This window comes from Haliaeetus albicilla, chromosome 17 (assembly GCF_947461875.1).
Source record: "Haliaeetus albicilla chromosome 17, bHalAlb1.1, whole genome shotgun sequence".
Lineage (NCBI taxonomy): Eukaryota > Metazoa > Chordata > Aves > Accipitriformes > Accipitridae > Haliaeetus > Haliaeetus albicilla.
Window position 1 is genome coordinate 28529997 of NC_091499.1, and position 19366 is coordinate 28549362.

A 19366-nucleotide genomic window follows, 5' to 3' on the forward strand; every position below is an offset into this window, starting at 1 on the left:
ATTCAGGATGAGAACAGGTATTATAGGTCTATAGTACTACAATGTTCACTTATATACACATCGGCAGATTTCTTTGCTGGAATTGCCAAAAAGAAGGGTAACAATGCAACATATTAAAAATGATCTTATGGTTATTCCAAGTAGGATTTATTACATTTAAGGGAATTTAAATGAATTATCTGAGCATTTCTTATTTTCCTGTGTGCTGGCAGTAGGCAGCCTGTCTCTCCATTGCTGGCATTTGGCTGATTAATTGGCCCCTTGCTTGATCTGTTTTCCTTTTTTTTCTGTCTAGCTTATTCTAGTGCTTTCCCTTTTTAATATGGTAACATCAAATTTGCTCAAGGTCTGTGAACTAATGTGGATTAAAAGTCAAGCAGCAGCAACTCTAATACATAATTGATCTACCAGTAGGACACAAAGAACTGATTCTGGTTCCTAGATAGGAAATGCCTTTCTTTTTTTGTCCTACACTGATAGTCTGAGCTCTTAAATCTGTTTTAAATTAAAGTGAATAGGCTACTGGAAACTGACAAATTATCCATGGTAATAAATTATTTAGGAGATTAATTTGATGTTTGAGGCATGATGATTTTTATACACAGACACACACTCTATTTGACACATTCTTTTTAGATTTCGATGCAGTTCTGTTCATTGGCAGTTGAAAATACCTTATGTCTAGCAAATCTTGTACACTTTGGGTCTGCATTGTCTCTTGCTGTGACCCCACACCTGTTAGTACCTAACAGAAGGTTTTGCTTCTTTAAACTATTTTTTGTAGAGGTGCGAGAGCTTTGTGACATGCTCTCCAGATACCCTCAACAACTGCATCCCTTTGCAAGTGGACAGGTTAGAAAAGGCCATGTCTACTTACATGAACGTTGGCTCTGATTTTGCTTCAGCTTGTCATACGTCGCTTTTCTTAGTTGCCGAGGAATGACTCTTGACTGTTCAGTTACGCAGGGACAGAAGCTTGTTTAGGGTTTAATGTTTAATGGTATTCTCACCGAAGTGAGGAGTTCTGTATTTTCAGGCCCCTTTTGAGGTACACGTGGTGGTCACAGCAGGGAGGTTTGCAGCTGTAGCGTGAATGACAAGTGGGTGGTGGTTGCACAGTTGTGTGACGAATAGCATGTATGTGCTGGATGGCATGGTGTGGTGTGTGGTGCTAATGGGTGAGATGCAAGCGACAGCCATCAGGGTGTCTCTCCCTTCCATTAAGTCCATTCAGGCATACCATATGTCATCGTCCCTGTACTGGGGATTTAATTCTCCTGTTAGCATCAACCGCTAACATTGGAGTGACAGAAGCAGAAAAGATAAGAAAGCAGAAAATTTAAGCCATGCTGTAGAAGAGGGCTGCAAATCAGAAGGTGGCCAAATCAGAAAAGCAGAAAAGAAGGAGAAGGAAGTAGGATCTTTTTGTGCACATTCTTAAGCTGTCTGTAAAAAACAGGTTACAACTGTTTTATTATACTGCATTGGACTTAAGATGCTACAATTTGAACAACATTTTAACGGTAAAGCAATAAACATTTTACAAACTACAGTTAGAAACATTTGAAGATGTTACATATGCAACAGTGATATCTTTTGTTAAACAACGCTATGTTTGGAAAACGACGTGCTTTCAGATGCAACCACCCTTTATTAGGTTGGTAGAGCTAAGAGCGTAGCAGTAAACAGTCAGTCTTGGAATGGAAATTGAACTTCTTTCCTAGAGGTTTTGCTAATGTATGGAGTTAATCTGAGTGTGGCAGGCTTTCCTTGGTCTGTGAGCTGCCTGCGTTGCCCTCTGTGACCTTTCCGAAAAGCTGGGCTTGCAGGTGGGGGTTGAGCCAGAACTGGGGGAGCAGCTCGTTCCCAGCCTTTGGAAACCGAGCCTGTTCAGTGTTCTGCAGGCAGCTGGACAGTGGCTACGTTTTGTGAAACTTGATCACCCGAGAGTGTGGTGCATAGGAAGCTTCAGGGTTTTCAAGTAAGGTAAGCCTTCGCTTAGGTGGAATAAGCTGTGTGCACGTTTGGCAGGCACTTGTGATGAAAAGATGAGTGACCTCAAGCAAACCAAGCAGCTTGAGTACATTACATAGTGTAAATATTAACGTCCACCTGCAAATCAGTTCTTTATTTAGTTTGAGAAGTCTGTCATCACATTGGTTGCTTTGGCTGATGATGAACTTCAAAAATAGCACAGCTTTGGGAAGTGAAGTGTTTTTGGAAAATATCAGCTAAAAAGACCTCTTGTAACCTCGGTGTTTTTGTATTTTTGTGGTGGGTTAACCCTGGCTGGACGCCAGGTGCCCACCAAAGCCGTTCTGTCACACCCCCCCAGCTGGACAGGGGAGAGAAAATATAACAAAGGGCTCATGGGTTGAGATAAGGACAGGGAGAGATCACCCACCAATTACTGTCATGGGCAAAACAGACTCAGCTTGACGAATATTAACTTAATTTATTGCCAATCAACCAGAGTAGGGTTATGAGAAATAAAACCAAACCTCAAAACACCTTCCTGCCACTCCTCCCTTCTTCCCGGGCACAACTTCATTCCTGGATTCTCTACCTCCCCCCCCTCAGTGGCGCAGGGGGACGGGGAATGGGGTTTACGGTCAGTTCATCACATGTCTCTGCCGCTTCATCCTCTTCAGGGGCAGGACTCGTCACACTCTTCCCCTGCTCCATCATGGGGTCCCTCCCACAGGAGACAGTCCTCCACGAACTGCTCCAGCATGTGTCCCTTCCCCGGGCTGCAGTCCTTCAGGCACAGACTGCTCCAGCGTGGGTCCCCCACGGGGTCACAAGTCCTACCAGCAAAACTGTTCCAGCGTGGGCTCCTCTCTCCACAGATCCACGGGTCCTGCCAGGAGCCTGCTCCAGCGCGGGCTTCCCACGGGGTCACAGCCTCCTTCGGGCATCCCCCTGCTCCGGCGTGGGGTCCTCCCCGGGCTGCAGGTAGAGATCTGCTCCACCGTGGACCTCCATGGGCTGCAGGGGGACAGCCTGCCTCACCATGGTCTTCCCCACGGGCTGCAGGGGAATCTCTGCTCTGGCACCTGGAGCATCTCCTCCCCTCCTTCTGCACTGACCTGGGGGTCTGCAGGGTTGTTTCTCTTCCATGTTCTCACTCCTCTCTCCGGTTGCCGTTTTCTGTCTGTCCCAACTTTTCTTCCCTTCTTAAAAATGTTATCACAGAGGCATTACCACTATCGCTGATGGGCTCGGCCTTGGCCGGCGGTGGGTCCATCTTAGAGCTGGCTGGTATGGGCTCTCTGTCGGACATGGGGGAAGCTCCCAGCAGCTTCTCACAGAAGCCACCCCTGTAACCCCCCCGCGCTATCAAAACCTTGCCACACAAAACCAATACAATTTTTCATCAGTGTCTGATTTGTTCAGAACTGTACACTCTAACATGGTTTCCTCATGTTCAGAAGGACCCTCCTGTGTTCCGACTTGTGCCCGTTGCCTCTGGTCCTGTCACTGGGCACCACTGAAAGGAGCCTGGCTCCGTCCTTTTTACATCCTCCCTTCAGGTACTTATTTATATGCATTGATGAGATCCCCCTGAGTTTTCTCTCCTCCATGCTGGCCATTCCCAGCTCTCCCAGCATCTGCTCATATCAGAGATGCTCCAGTCCCTTAGTCATCTTCAGGGCCCTTTGCTGGACTCAGTCCAGTATGTTGCTGTCTGCTTTGTACTGGGGAGCCCAGCACTGGACCCAGCCCTCCGGATGGTTTTAGAGTTCAGGTCTTTTTCTCTGTCGGTGTCCATGTAACACGGACTGAGGCTACTGTTATTTTCTCTACCTGAGAAGAGATTCACATGGGTTCCACTTTTATCTTAGGATGAAGAGATCTGCATTTCTGATTTTGATCTTCCAACTCCTTGGATATGAATTTTCAAGAGTTCCAAAAGTGTGATTTTAGGATAGACTCTACCATCATGTTTCTTCATTACTGGCACGTCCTGATAGGGCAATAAACATATTAGTTTTGTCCTAGATATGTATGAGAAAACAAATAATTGTTTATTTGCCCAGTTGTTGTTAATCTCTGTTTTTTACTGGTGGGGTTTCCTCTGTAGCAGCTAAAACAGAGACAGCCATGCTTGTATGTCTTTAAAAAGACAGGAGATTGATGCCTGAATTTAGAATTCAACAACAGTGATTTACGATCCTCCAGAGTAATAACGGGAATGACAGTTCTCCCTCAAACAATATTGAAATTCCTGGGCTCCCAGGAGCATTTTACGTGTGTGTACCACCAGTAGTTGTTCAGGAGTGCAAAAGAAGAGAACCTGAGGTGGAGTTACTTCGTAGGAAACCGTATCTTTTCAGGTACCTTTGTAAAGATAAAGTATAACTGAGCAGTTCAGACCAAGGCTTTCTTGAAGCTGAAAGGCTGAAATAAATCTCCCTTCTGTACTATGACAAAGACATTTGAACACTTTTTGGAACTGGAAATAGTTTTGTACTGCTGGGAACTGACCTCTTGAAAATTTGTATGCTGCATAGTTCATGATACCTCTACTTTTAATAAAATATAATACTTATTAATGGATCTCAAGTCAGTTATTCAATTTCCCCAGTAATTTAAAGCTTAATTATGCTGCATTCTAGATCTCAGTGGCTGTCCTCAGCTGATTTTTCTTAAATCAGTATCTCTCCAATTTTACAGTTCAGTTCAATTCTCAGGACTCTCATTTGCATGGAGTGACAGGTTAAAATTGGATGGCTAAAATGATTACTGCTCTTAGTGCCTACTGCAGTGATGGAGATTGATTCCTCATAGTATAAGGAAACATACGGATCATGAAATAACTCTTGAATCGCTACAGTTTTCGTCTATTGTATTATTGTCAATTGAAACTGATAAAGTGGTAATCCAGTTTTAATGCATCCTGTCTGAAACTGAGAGTTGCATTTTTTGGAGGAGCTTTGGGTAATAAAATTGTAGGCAACAGTTCAGAAGTTCTCAATTTCCAGGGAAAAAAGTGAATATTCTGGTTGGAGAATTGGTATCTTTTAACTCAGTAACTTGTTGGCACTGCAATGCTACGCAATGTTGTTTGAAAGCTGCCACAACAAAGAAACTTGCATTTTTGCCTCTGTTTAGTATCTCTGTTCACACTGTCCATCTGCAGAGCTGTGGGCACCATTGCCTGGGCAGGTGTACTGATACACCACTAAGGATGGTCAGTTCAGATGTAGCTTTTTGCAAAATTTGGCTGAAGCCAATCCAGAATTAAAAATCCATAGGTTGGCTCTGGTTCTTCTGGGAAATTGTCAACTGGGATGATATGCAGAAATTATATGGAAGGCATAAGATGTGGTATTTACTTACCCTATTTGAGTTTAGGTCTGCAAAATCAGTCTTGACATGTGCCTGTAAAACGTGGATCCTCCATGTAGGAATACTTCCATTTCTCTTTCCCTGCCTTTCTGTGCAAGTTTTGAAGAGGGGCTAGAAAAGGAACTTGATGAATATGTTTTTCTCTTGTGCATCATAGTAATTTCTCTATATACCTCCCTGAATTAATTTTCATTTAATCTCACCTGTTTTCCTCTGCTCCTTACTTTTATCTTATTTCTGTGGTTTCTACCTTGTCATTGTTTCTTTCAATCCTTGTCTTAACATTATCCTAAGGTTTCTCTTCCTTCCTTCTGTTATGAAGAAAATGTGAGATAGCACAAAAGATCACATTTTGGTGGAATAAAACAGAACAAATAAATGTAGCTCCCCTAAGGCAATTCTAGATAAGGTGCTATTTAGCCTACTCACATTTGAAAGGGGTCAGGCACAAGGTGGGGGTTGTATCTGATAGCTACTGGTGCTCCTCTTTGAGGTGACCTCAGGGCTGTGGGAGGCTTTCTGCATGATGAAAAGCATCATGACAGTAATGCTGTGGTCAGTGGTCCCGGCAGAGACCAAGGGCTGTTTGGGCATCAGGGTGGTACAAGCTGAGATGCCAGTGTGGGATTTCATCTCCTCCTATACAGTCCCTGGCCAAAGACTTCTGCCTTCAGGAATTTGAGTATGGAATTTTTATGAACAGTAATTTCCCTCATTATTTTTATTCCACCAACATTATGAAAACATTGTTACTATATTTATGCACAGCAGTTTGCAGTATAGTGGGTTTTTTTTCTTCCATTTGTCTGTAATCCTAATCTAATCAGACATTCACAAGCTGCCTGGAAAATGGATTTTTTTTCTTCCCTGTGGGAATTTCCATAGAAGAAATCACCATCTGATAATTGCCTATTGTAAAGAATGATTTTCATCACAGGAAAAGAAAACAGTGTAGAAGAACCTACTTCTACCATCTTTCTTACTGTTTTTCTGGCTTTGCCAATTTGGAGAACAGCATCATGCTGTGAAAAACTTTTGGGTCCGTCCCCCCCCCCCCCATTTTTAATATCTCACATTCCAAATGAAGTATTACTTAGAATTAAAAAACAGACAGTGTTGGTAGTTGAAGACAGAATTGTCCTTGGAAAACAGCTTTTTTCATTTCCTCTTTAAAATTAAAGCCTTCATTTTTCCAGGTTCAAACTAAACAAATGAGCCAAGGGAAAAAAAATACCCCAAACCCCAAGCCCCTGTCAAAACAAGCAAAAATTGCTAAAAGAATTTCACACAATTTCTAATTAAAACTTTTTTAAAAAATCAGGCCAAAACCCCTTGAAGTTAATTTGCAAAACTAAAGTAATTTCCAATGAAAATGAGAGGTTTTATACAAAATATTTTCTTTATCAAGCCCGTCTAATTAAAAAAATGAGAGTGATCTGAGCCCTTTATCCAAATAGTGGAAGCACAAAATCTATGTAGATTTTTTATTTTACTATATTTATATATAAGCATGCAGACTCATGTGGTCAGATGGCTTTTAAATCCCTATCCACCTAATGAATTTAACCAATATATAAATTTTATGAGTAGCATATTGAAATGAAAGATCGAAGATTATTTGAAATTAAAACAGATACTTCAATAAGAAGAGCAATATTCTCACTGGATGGATACCATCTCTCTCTCTTCTCATCTCATTCAATTTAACATATTTCTATATGAGCTGTAAGATAAAATGACTAATAGAATTGAAAAGGAGGACAGCCAAAAGTCAGATTGCTTCACTGGAAGCTTCTTAGCAAAATGACAACATCCAGTTCTAGATAATTAAATCTTATTTCATAGCAGTATCACTGAATGATGTTAATTTGCCTTTAGGTAGTGCTCTTATGGTTGAACACAGGAACAAAAATTTACTTGGGTACTTTTTGTTCGTCTTAGAAATGGTTCAACATTGTTTAATAAAAATGAAAAGCTCAAGTTAGGCGTGAACAACATTGTGGTCTTACAGAGGGAAATCACTAACGCAGCTATTCCAGGGATCAAGCAAAATTTCACCGCCACTGAAACCTGAAATTTTTTTTTGATCTGAACTTGAAAGAGCTTTAACACAGAGGGACAGAAGTCTCCCATTGCTACAGACAACCTGAAGCTTAGCTTCTTCCTAATTTAGTAATTTGCATCTCAAGATAAGTTACGTTGCTTATTCCCCCCCAGACTTGTTGGATGTTTGATGATTCAAAGCTGTCTGCCACTTTCCAGTCTGGCTGTGTTCACGGTGAGATTTTTCTCATTCATTTGAGTGTCAGCTTTGTCCTTTGTTTTGAAAGGATCTTTCTTCACCTGTTGTTTATTCTCCCTAGTGTGTTTATCTGCCTTCCAGTGTTTATTTTCATAAATAAGCCAATCCAAATTCCTTTAGAATCCCCCAGATGCACTTTTCAGTCTCTTTATCATCCCGGATAGGATCCTAGTCTAAGGTCATGCCTTGAGCACAGGTGATCAGTCTTGACACACAAGTTATTTTGTTTTGAGACATTGCAATTACCCCTGTCATGGATGGATGCCTGCGGGAAGTTTGGTATTGGGAATGCCTTGTTCTTCCATATCTTCAGTGAAAGTTACAGTTTGGGAGGAAGACTTGGGTTTCCTTTCATGGTGTGGATGGCAGTGGCTCTTGGTTCCTCTGGTATTTCAACTCTTGGAGTACTAAGGAAGTGAAATATTCCTTCTAATCAGAGCCTTTTCTTTCTGTGATTTTCCATAGTTTCCTCTTTAATGTGCTAAAAATTAAGTTAAGTTGTGCTGCATCTTGCATCAGACAGAATGTTTCAGTGTCTGTCTAGTGGAGCTTTCCATTATGAAAATACTATTTTGGTTCGTTTTAATGATATTTTTTTTTCCCCTGAAGTGCTTGACTTTTTGGAATAGCTGGAGGAGACCTGAATTTATTATCTTCAGGAATAAGTCTTAAGTGACATTTAAGATATTAATAATTTAATACGCTGTCTTTGAATTTGTAAGTTTTGTTATGAAGATACAGTTTTCACAGTTTTGGCTCTGTAGCCTCTTGTAGCCTGCAGATGCTGAATTCATCCCAGCACTCAAGCACAACCTAAAGTAAAGCGTGTGAGCATGATCATTGCATTTATCTAGACAGTCCTTTGAAGGATGCCTCTAGACTGTCCGGAAAAACAGTTTCACTGCTGGTAAGGACAGCAAACCCTCAAACGTGAGCCCAGAACATATGTGCCCAAGCACTCTTGCAGTGGTAGTATGTGGCAAAGTCCAGATGGGCTATTTGGAGGTGATGTGCAGAACGCTTGTGGGGCCCTGATGTGGCTGGGCTGCCAACGTACCTTTGGGCACACAGCGGTCCCAGCAGCTTCTAAGACTGCTCTTCTAAGAGCTGTGCAAGCAAATTTGAATCCAGTGCTGATTTCAGCTGCAGGGGGTAATTCTTTAAAAGTAGACTTCAGAGGTTTAAATGTAGACACAATGCCCAAGGAGTGGAGAATGCTGTGGGCTTTAAGAAGTTCTTTAATTTTTTTGCATTTGGTAACGATGAAAAAAGGTGGGTCATTTTTATTATCTCTATGATAACAGTTCTGATACCACTAAGAAGACACACTGGTTTTCAGTAGGAATTTGGTGCTTTCCTCTCTTAGGTACTGTTGAAAATGTCGCATGCTAGTTTTGCTGTTATGTGTGCTGTGAGAGTTTCTGCTGGCCACAGCGGAGAGCAGGACCCTCTGCGAAACCTGGAGAGCTGGCTCAGGTGATGGCCAAACCCAGCACAGGGTGGGATGTGGTGCCCAGCAGGTAGAAACCTGGCTTCGTAGCATATTCCAAGGGCGGTAGCAGGCAACAGCAGCTGAGTCCTTGGAGAGGAAGATTGTGGAGGCAGGTGATATGAATTATGTGTGGCAGAGAGGTAAAACTGCTGTGCCGTGAGTGAGCAGAACCGTGTCGTCAGAGATGGAGAGGCAGTTGCTTGGGATCATTCTCCAACGTGCTGGGCACTGGTAGTCACCCAGTCCTGCAAACAGCAGGGTAGGGGTCTGCCTCTTCCTTGGCAGCCCACTATTAATTGTCATTTGTAAGGCTTGTATCACACGGTCTGTGGTCCCCAACCGTAACTACCTGCTTGCCTCTGTCTGCGGTGTGGCCATGTCCCAAACTGTGTTCATGCTCAGGTTCTGTTCTGCTGCACAAACAGAGGTTATTGTGAATGCTGAAAAAATCCACGTGCTGTGTACGTATAATTCATTCTTTTTAGTAGTTTGGTAATACTTCATCAGATTTATTACTCTCCCAGTCAAATGCATGGATCACTTCATGGCTGATCTCCATTTCTTACTGTTTTCTGGCATGGGATTCCTTTTACTTAGAATTCATGTGATTCATGGGTTACAGGCTTTTCTGTTGAACTGCAATATGTCTACAGAGGCAGTTGTGGCTGTCACCACGCTTGTGACTTAATCTACGTGAAACCCCACAAGAATCAGTGATTTGGAAGAAATTCCTACCTGCTGTTTGTGTAGGATGGCCATCTGTCTGGCAAATCCCCATGTGGAAGTCAGATACACCTGAGAAGAGCCAGACAACCTTCTGACACCTGTTTCTCCAGCAGCTGTAGTTGCTTATTCTGCTTTTTTTATTTTCTCACCAGGTGCTGTTGAGTTTGGGTTTTGGATCTGCATTCAGCAGCTTTTGAATTCCAGTCCCAGCACTGTGTACAATGCAGGATCATTCTGACCAAATCGGCCTTTCTCTTTCAGGGCCCAAATTTTGGCGGTTCCTAATTACACCTTAGGAAGTGCTCCTGAATTTGGGCACCTCAGTTCAGTCACAGAAATTGATAAATACCTGACTGCTTTAGTCAGTCCTGGAAAATGCCTTTAGAATTGCTGAAAAACACTGAGACAAATAGGCTTTTAATATCAAGTAGCATCTTCTTTTTGAGGATCGTTCCACATATATTCATGATCCTCCATGTAAATGGTTTCTGAGATGCAGGAAAAGATGGTGGAAGTGTCAAAGTGGTATTTTCTAACGATACTCCTTTTATTTGCTAGAAATTTAATACCAAGAATCGACAAGTTATCCATTCTGAGCCCATGGTAGAATACAAATACCTTTGGCACTCTGCTCTGCATCTGTGTGTGTGCATGGCTGTTTGCCTCTTGGGATCTTCTCATTCGCAAATTGTCCTCAGTTTCTGTGTGAGACATTTTTTGAGCATTTCATAACTTGGTGTATGTAAGTTTTGGGGCACTTGTTTTCATTGAAAAGCTTATAAAATAATGCAAGAAGGCATGTAGCCAGGAATGGCTGGTTTTGTGTGCTGTCTTCCATAGTGCCTACATTATAAAAAGTGTTTGACCCCCACGAGGCTTAACCCAGTTACTGTTCCAGAGTTACTTCTGAAGATATCTTCAAAGACATCTAGATGAGACTAGCAAAAGATGTCTTCTGCAGCTCTCCCGTATGCTCTTTTGTGCATGGTACACAGCGTGCTGCACCGGACTTCTTTGCTGGAGCAGCAGTCACGATAAACCAAATAACCACAGCCTTCTGGAGATGAACGGTATCTCCCACAACTAAAGGTTAAGGTGTCATCCAGTGATTTATCCTTCCTAATGGATTCGTTGGATTGCTGTGATAGGGACATAATTTACTACCTTTTGTATATCAGAGGTTGTGTTCTCAAAAAGGTGTTTGGGGATTTACGATATTGAACAGGGTGAATTACGTGTCAAATTATCAACCATCCTGTTTGACATTTAGTCAGCGCTGACAGGAGCTAGGCATTTAGCAAGACGAGGCTTCTGTAGCACAGCCTTTCAATAGGATGGGTTTATTTCAAGGCCGGTGTTAATCAAATGTTTCTGGAGGAAATCTGTAAAATAGACTGTTAATTCCATTGACTGTTGTGCTGTGGCCAGCCAGATGTTAGTGGTGTGTGCTGTAGCTGTCATCCTCCCCATAGATTATTGTTAAGGCATCGCCTCCTTGATGGAAAATATTTCATCTGGTAATCCACCAGGTAGTTGTGATTTGGAGACAGGTGGCACCCTGAAGTAAAGACCCGCTGGGTTAGGAGTGCCTGCCAGTATTTGAATGGAACTTTTGATGGTGCTTCAGGCTTCATTATTCCCACAGGTCTGTACATATTCGCGGAACTGAGGAGGTTTCTTCGCACGTGCACTTTTTCAAAGTATTTTCCTACCTGGAAACATTTCATGGAAGATTTCCTTCCTACAGTTCCTGCCTTCCTTATCTGACAGTTCTTGGTTGGTGGTTATAGCTTTTTTTCTTGACCATTTTTTTTGCTGTGTGCTGTATGACCTTAAATCAGTATGCTTCAAATGGTGCTTTGTGGGTTATATCTAGACTGTTGGATGCTTCTATATGGCCTGCTCTCTTATCTCCAAAGGAGGCAAAATATGTCTCTGCAGAGAGTGCCCTGTCTAACCATTTGATTGCCTCCTTTTGAGCCTCTGATCCCACTGACGCAGACCTGAAGCTGCCTTTACTGCATCCACACAGCAGGAGGAGGAGGAGGTGTAGCTGGGAAGCGTGTCCTGTTTGTACCCGTACTGTCAAATGGGAGTTGGTGCTGCTGCGAGGAACCCGATTTTGCTCTAAGTGACTACCGTGGCTGCCTAGAGTGGGCCAGCTGTTGAATAAGGGTTCAAATGAAAGCCATTAATTTAGTAAGTCTGTATACCTGAACACCGAGAAGGTTCTGACATAACCCATGAAGACAAAAGGGGACATGCTTCAATTTACAAGCCTGTTTACACCTCTTGCTTCCTTGCTCAGTGCTGTAACTCTAGGCAACATAGGAGACGGCAGCAGCTTCTTGCATTGTTTGTGCCTGTGATCAACCTGGCAAACAAAAGATGAGGACACGCGATGAATTTGGCAATAGTATTCCAGCCACAGAGTGGCTGCCGTCTTCAAACTGCCAAACCCTCTGGCATATTCTCTTGTCTTAGAAATTGAAAATGCAAATCAGAATCTTTCCTAGTGAGTTCTCTGCCCCTTGTGGTTTTCAGCAAGAAAAAAGAAAAGTCATTGCTTCAATACAGATATCGTATCCTTACATTTAATCTCCCAGAAGGCCCCTGACTATGTGACAAGAATTACTGCCATGGATATTGCATAACACTTTATGCACAATGTTTAATGCATTCTCAGTTTTATGAAATATGGATAATATTGGAGATGTTTTGAATAGTAGTTTAGATTTACACTTTCTTTTTAAGGTGGAAACAAGAGGGACATATCTAGTGCTCTTCGATGATACTGGAAGAGCTGAGATGGTTACTATTAAAAATGAGTAAAATCTGTAGGAGTGGAAAAGAAAAAAATATATTGCATAGTGGATTATAGGCCAATCATAAATGTTTAAAGCATTTCTGGAGGTTAGAAATGCCATACCTTTATTTGAATACCATAGCTGTCTCAGCATGCTTCCTCACTGCTCTGTCCAGGGCGCGTTGCAGCTTGGTGTGGAAGGTTGGAACTCAAATGAGAGAACACAATTTTTGAAGAATGTTTCTTCTTCTTTAGGGTTTATTATTAAAATGAAAGCATTAAAAAAAAAGAAAAAAAAGATTTGATGCATGTGCAACTTCTGTTAAGAGTCAACTCTCATTGTATGTATTCGTTTTGTGACATACAGGACAGCTTTCCAGCCCGGTTTGGAGGAATACATTTCGTCAATCAGCCGTGGTATATCCATGCCCTCTACACAGTTATACGTCCCTTTCTGAAGGAGAAGACACGAAAAAGGGTATTCTTCTGTTTAATTGTCCACTACCTGGCAGTTGTACTCAGCAGATGTATCATACTCTAATAAAGCAGATATACCCAATATATCAGCTTGCTATTGGTGGAAAGTATTTAAATACATTTGCATTGTAAAGAGTATCTTTAACTGTTTTAGAAACTTATATAGCATTACCCTTTAAGGACACAGTCAAGCAGTGCACTTAAATGTATTTTAAAATGTAAGCATATGCTTTCTCCTGGGGGTTATATAAAAAATATTGCCAACATTACAGTTTCTATTAAGATTCTATTCAATTCAACCCTATTCAATTTCTGTTAAAATTATTTGTGTCTTTCTTTTAAGAACAGAGGTAGTGAGTATGAAGTCCTTTCCTAGTGTGATTTCCTTGACATTAGCATGAACCAAAATACACAGCTGGTATATAGTAGTTTGCAAATACTGATTTGAATGAAAGCCAATGAAAGGAAATTTGTGTGCATGCATCTGTGCATAAGCCCGAGCAGTCTCTGAGATGTTGCTGAATTTGCAGCATTTGCATCAGTGCAATTAAATTAGAGCTTGGTGGTGATAGCACATAGAACGATATTATTTCTGTAACAGGAAATTTGTCATCCAGGAAAACACAATCAGCATCATGTACAAAGGCACCACAAAGAATGTGATGATCTTTTTTTTTTTTTTTTTTTATTTTAAATGGGATCAGCTCTCCAAGCAACTCTGTATTTCTCTCCTCAAACACAGTCTACAAGGCTACAATGATCCTTGGTGTTTAGTTGTTTTTCACTGACAGATTATGCTTCAGAGGCCTCTGGTATTCACAGATTTTGAACTATAGATCACAAAGCCTTTTATGTAATATCTGTTATAAATATGCAAATGAAAACCCATTTTGCAGGATTCAGTTGCACTCTCTTGACTACAGCTTCAACAAAGAACATTATAGTGCCAGATATGTTTGAGGCCTTTTTAAGTCGTGCTGCGTATGCATAACCAGGGAGTAAAATACAGCTCATGGGTGTGTTGCAACATTAAAAATAAGTGACAAGGCAGTTGAACATGGGTGCTTATCAGCTAGCATCTAAATTCTTGTTTAGACACCTGAATCAGTGGCATATATTCTCAGAAACGCGGACTTTTTACAACTGTCTTTGTCAATACTGAATACCTGTAAGAAGTAGTCAGGTGGTTAAGTACCAATTTAGAGTCCAAAACTTAGTGTCAAAATGTGAAAGTTATGCCCAGCACATAAAGTTTAAAATCAGCTTTAAAAAAACCCGTAAGAGGCAGAATGAATGACTGTGAAAAAAACCCCCAAACCCAACAGAATTCTCTTCAGGATTTTATCAGGCTTGTTATTTATCTGTTGTGTTTATCCTGAATTATTTTGTATTTTTTTAATATGTCTGTTAGATTTGGAACTGATAGCTATATTCAGATAAATGTAGTACTGGTCCTATACAGAAACAATTGCTAAGAAGTGAAACATTGAGTTGGAAAAGCACCATAAACCAAATTGTTTTTGCCATTAATATTTGTTCTTTCAAACAAGGATAAAATCCTTTCTGAGATGGAAGAACGTTACTGGGTTCCCATGGTCGTATTAAGCTCCCTCTCTCCACAGCTGACTGGAATATGGGCTGAAATAAGCAATACAAGACAAGCCTATCTTTGGTCTTTTTGTCTTTCTGCCTTCGGAATTTAACTCGTGATAAATCATGCTAGGGCTGTCCGGAGAAGTCCCCGCAAGGTGAAGTGGAATGTGAATTGATGGCGCACGGCGTCTGTCCGTGTGCGCACCCCTGCCTGCCCCGTGGGGAACAGCTCTTGGGAGGCAACATCATAGAATCATAGAATCATTCTATCATTCTATGATTCTATATGTCATATTAATATACATATATATAAATGCAAAGCATATGTGAAAATCAGTCTACCACAACATTGATGGAAAATATCAAACCGTCCATCAACTATTCCCTCATTGTTGTCACAGAAATTAGTTTCCCATTATTACTTACTTCATAAATTGTCAAGTACGGGTGGTAGTTACTAGTACCACCATATTAAGGAAGAAAATCTTTCCAGTGGAGTTTTCATTACACTGCACTATTTATCTTATTTACAGAACTCATGGCTGGATGCTGGAAGCCAATATCTATTCCTTAATGTATATGGTGAATATTAACTTTATTTATTATTTATGTTCTTAATTTTTTCACTTAATTTAATTCACAGGATTAGGGAGAGCAAATAACAAGAGGTAGGCAGTCTGTCTATCTAATCTTCAGTCCACCTAGCTACCAGACATCAGTTCTTACCCTCCGTAGGCCCTTTGTCCTGCAAATATTTTAAAAGTCATTTATGCTTTAATCACTTTGTAGGTTTATAAACATAGTATGACCATGCTTAAGGCAGAGGCGATGTGTGCCTTGGTGGCCATCTCTGTTAGCCCACCACAGCCAGAATATTGAAACTGTACAATATCCTCTAATAATGATGATGTAATTTGGGCTGTGACGATTTTTGTGATACCGCTTTGTTTTTACCTGCATGTGTACATACAGATATTCCTGCATGGTAATAACCTCAACAGCCTGCATCAGCTAATACACCCTGAGATCCTACCGTCAGAGTTTGGAGGAATGTTGCCTCCCTATGACATGGGGACGTGGGCAAGAACACTGCTTGACCATGAATACGACGATGACAGTGAATGCAATGCGGACTCCTACAACGCTCCTGCAAAGGATATAGAAAAAGATCTCTCTCCCAAATCCATGAAAAGGTGGGTTAAAGGTACTGTGGTCTTCTAGTATTGCCATAAGGCTAACATTTGCCTTCCTCCTCTTTCATGAAGCTGCAGGTACTTCCCTCAGTTTATTATCTACAAGGACCATTTTTTTTTCCTTTCTTAAGAAGATCACTGTTGATGATAGACCATATTGTTGATTATTACCCATGTGGGTTGTGAGCTCAGTGCAGCTAATTATTTCTGCGGTGCCGTATAGGTAGTACTGTCTAGAGTACTGTGTTTGGAATAAGCTGATATCCCAGCCCAGCCTACAGGACGTATTAGAGAGACAGTGTGAGCTGGAGTGAGCCTCAGTGCGGAGGGTAAATTGGGACCAATTATCCAGCTGGGTGGTGATGATAACTCTTACCTTCCTCCATCTCATAGCCCAGTGCCTGGTATCCACCAGCCTGTTGGTGCCAGGACATTTACAGCATCTGAACTGTCAGTCACAGTGACTGCACACAACATGAGAAAATGTAATGAGGAGAACCAGGACAAAAGTCAGGGCCAACTGTTATACTCGAGTCTGGAAACCATCCTGGCCTTCTGATATTCTTCTCTTCGAGAAGATACAGTATAATTGCTTGCTGCATTTTACCATTCAAAATAAAGTATAGGAAGAGGTTAGTTACCTCTCCAGTAACTCTGGAAGCAGTGAGGTGATTCACTTGGGAGAGGTAAACCTGGTCCAACCTTGCCAGGGCAGTGGAAGAGAAAGGGGGAAGATTACAGCAGGGTGATAGAAAAGGTTGAGCAGCGCAGCAAAAATCAGAGTGCAGCTCATAATGGGTAGGACTAGCAATGAATCAGAAGAGAACAAACAGGGCAGAACACAATGTATAAAGTCATTAAAATTAAGTCAGAATATGCTAAGCTGAAAATTCAGTTTCAGGAGATGGCATTTGATACAAAAGGGAGAGACACTCTGGAAGCAGATCAAACAGGATAAAATATTTTCAGACTCCTCAGCCAGGAAGATGAGTTTGGCTGGAAAACATTGCATAGATTGGGGAGGACAGTGCAGTTTGGAGGGGAGATAATTTTTCAGAAAATAGAGAGGAGACAACAGGAGATTGCCATAGGAATAAAAAAGAAAAAAAAGCAATGAAGTTTAAGGATTTTGTGTTGGAAAAAATCTACAGTGCATTGAAAGTGGGAAATAACAAGAGACTGGATGGGAATGAACTGGGAAGTTAAAAAAGGTCCTGAAGCCATACGACAAAGATGCAATTAACACAAGTAATCGAGAAAATGGGACAGCAAAGAGCCGGGGGAAGGGGAAAAGTGAGCAATACATTTATATATGATTTGCACGTAATACAAGAATTATGGGACAATAGAGAAGAAGCTGTCTTGGAAAGAAGGGTGGAATTTAGGAGCTGAAATGCAGAAGTCTTGCTGTTGCAAAATGAAGTCATGAGAGTAAATGGCTTCATCCAAGGATGCAACAAAAAGCCATGAGAAGGCCTGTGACAAGACCCTTTGGAGCAGAGTTTTCCAGACAATCCTGGGCAAGCACATTATTAAGTGGAAAAGCAGTGGATTGACCAGTTTCTTTATTCTTTCTTGAAGAATTTTTATACTCATTGAACTTGTGCTTGAAAAATCCTTCATGCAGAATTGCACTCCGGTGTCAGCTTCAAATTGACATTCTTTCAGTCCGGGTTAGCTGACACAGTAGGAGACATACTGCAGAAAATAAGCATGTTGAAATTTGTATCTACACAATATTGAGCTGAAATTGCTTCACCTTCTTCGCATTCTTTTTCAGTTAATGTGTCTGCAGCACCTGCTGGAATCCTCCTTCCCTGCTGTTGGATATAAAAAGTACGACATAGACTTACTGTGCTAGTACAAAGTAGAAGGGGGTGGTAGTAAGATGGACAGAAAGTCCCAGGACTTTGATGTATTAAGTGCACAGACTTTGTTAAAACAGAAATAGAAAAGTTAAGGTAAAACAAATAGAGTTTATTTCATTAAAAATTAAATTTAACTCGAATTTGGCACCTGATGGATTGTTTCTCTCAGTTTAAAACCACACTCAGTGTGGTATGTTAGTACAGGAGAAGGTTTTTAACATATAAAAAACCATGTCGGTAAGTCAATGAATAGTGCTTAAGTTCTTAGAACAAATTTCACAAGCGTCTAGCAGATCTCCAACAATTATCTTGTTTAATTTGGCTTGCCATTTTAAAATTAGTTTATTGCCTTGAAAGAATATCCTTCTTAAACCAAAATCCTACTGAGAATTCATTTCTTCGTCACTCATTTTTGCCCCCATATGAACCACTGACATTCCTCCAGACCTCCTTGAACTTTTGGTGAATGGGATGACCTCGGCTTGAAAGGAAGGTTGATCATGGGGAGGGTGGTGGAGATCAGGAGGAATTAATCCCACCTGTAGTACAGATCTCTGGGGAGAAATGTTCACTTCACGTGGCACCGCTGCAACTGCCTCAGCAGTCATGTTTAGCCGGTGGCTCTGTCCACCCGTGGCTCTCATGGCCAAGAGACCTGCATCATCTTCTCACCCAGCCCTGCAGGGCAGAGGTCTGTGTTGATCAACTTTGCCGAGTATCTGTGTGTGGCTTCGTTTCCTCACCTCTGCAATGGGACTTTGTAGTACAACGCTGTCCTACTGTGTTTTGTGAGAATTTATTCAGTAGTGTCTGTAAAGTTATTTGGGAGAGGTAGATAGAAGGTGCTATGGCCTTACACAAATGTTTTTTTTGCTTTTACATACCTTCATTCATGAATTACTGCTGAATGGACTGAAACGTGACAGTAAATGTCGATTTAAAACTGAACGAAAACTATTTATCCTTCTCCTTCAAGTCATTTAGGCTCCTGAGCTTCCAAGGCGTAGATCAGGATTTGTGCAGTTCCATTTTCACATCTGCCTTGGCGTCGGGGAGTTTGGAGGCCCTGGGAATTGGTGGCCAAAACGGCCTCACTGGGAATTTGAGGGCAGGTTTGCAGCCTTTCCTGCTCCCCTTCAGTTCTCCAGATGAGAACTGGAAACCTTGGCCGCTCAGACATCGGCAGCCGAGGAAGAGGCTCAGTCTCCTATTAGTACTTACATTCAGTTGGAAATCTTTTGAAATTAGTATGCTTCCTCAGCATTTTTTATCTTGATGAACTGGATTTTCCAGGAGTACAGCTTCCCACCAGCAAATTTTCAATCAGCTTTGCATTGGCACGGTACTGTGTGAAGATTTAAAAAAAGCGGTTTTAATTCAGTGGTTTAGATTTCTGCCTGAGGAACTGCCCAGCATTCTAGATGAGGGTTATTGTACAGTTTTAATTAAAAATTTTTAATTATGTTTATCACAAGAGAGACCATCAGATTTTTAAGGCTAATTTTCTTGGTTTTAACATTAGTAAGAGAATGTGGTAAATATTATTAGAAAATATCC

General features: G+C 41.3%; 1 protein-coding gene across 1 annotated transcript in view; it reads left to right on the forward strand.

Moving 5' to 3' along the window:
- Positions 1-19366, forward strand: part of CLVS2 (clavesin 2) — a 60448-nt gene that overhangs the window by 31351 nt on the left and 9731 nt on the right. Inside the window, exons 3-4 of the mRNA XM_069805159.1 lie at positions 13046-13156; positions 15721-15941. Of these exons, the coding sequence (XP_069661260.1) occupies positions 13046-13156; positions 15721-15941 (332 nt within the window). The remainder of the gene's footprint in view (positions 1-13045; positions 13157-15720; positions 15942-19366) is intronic.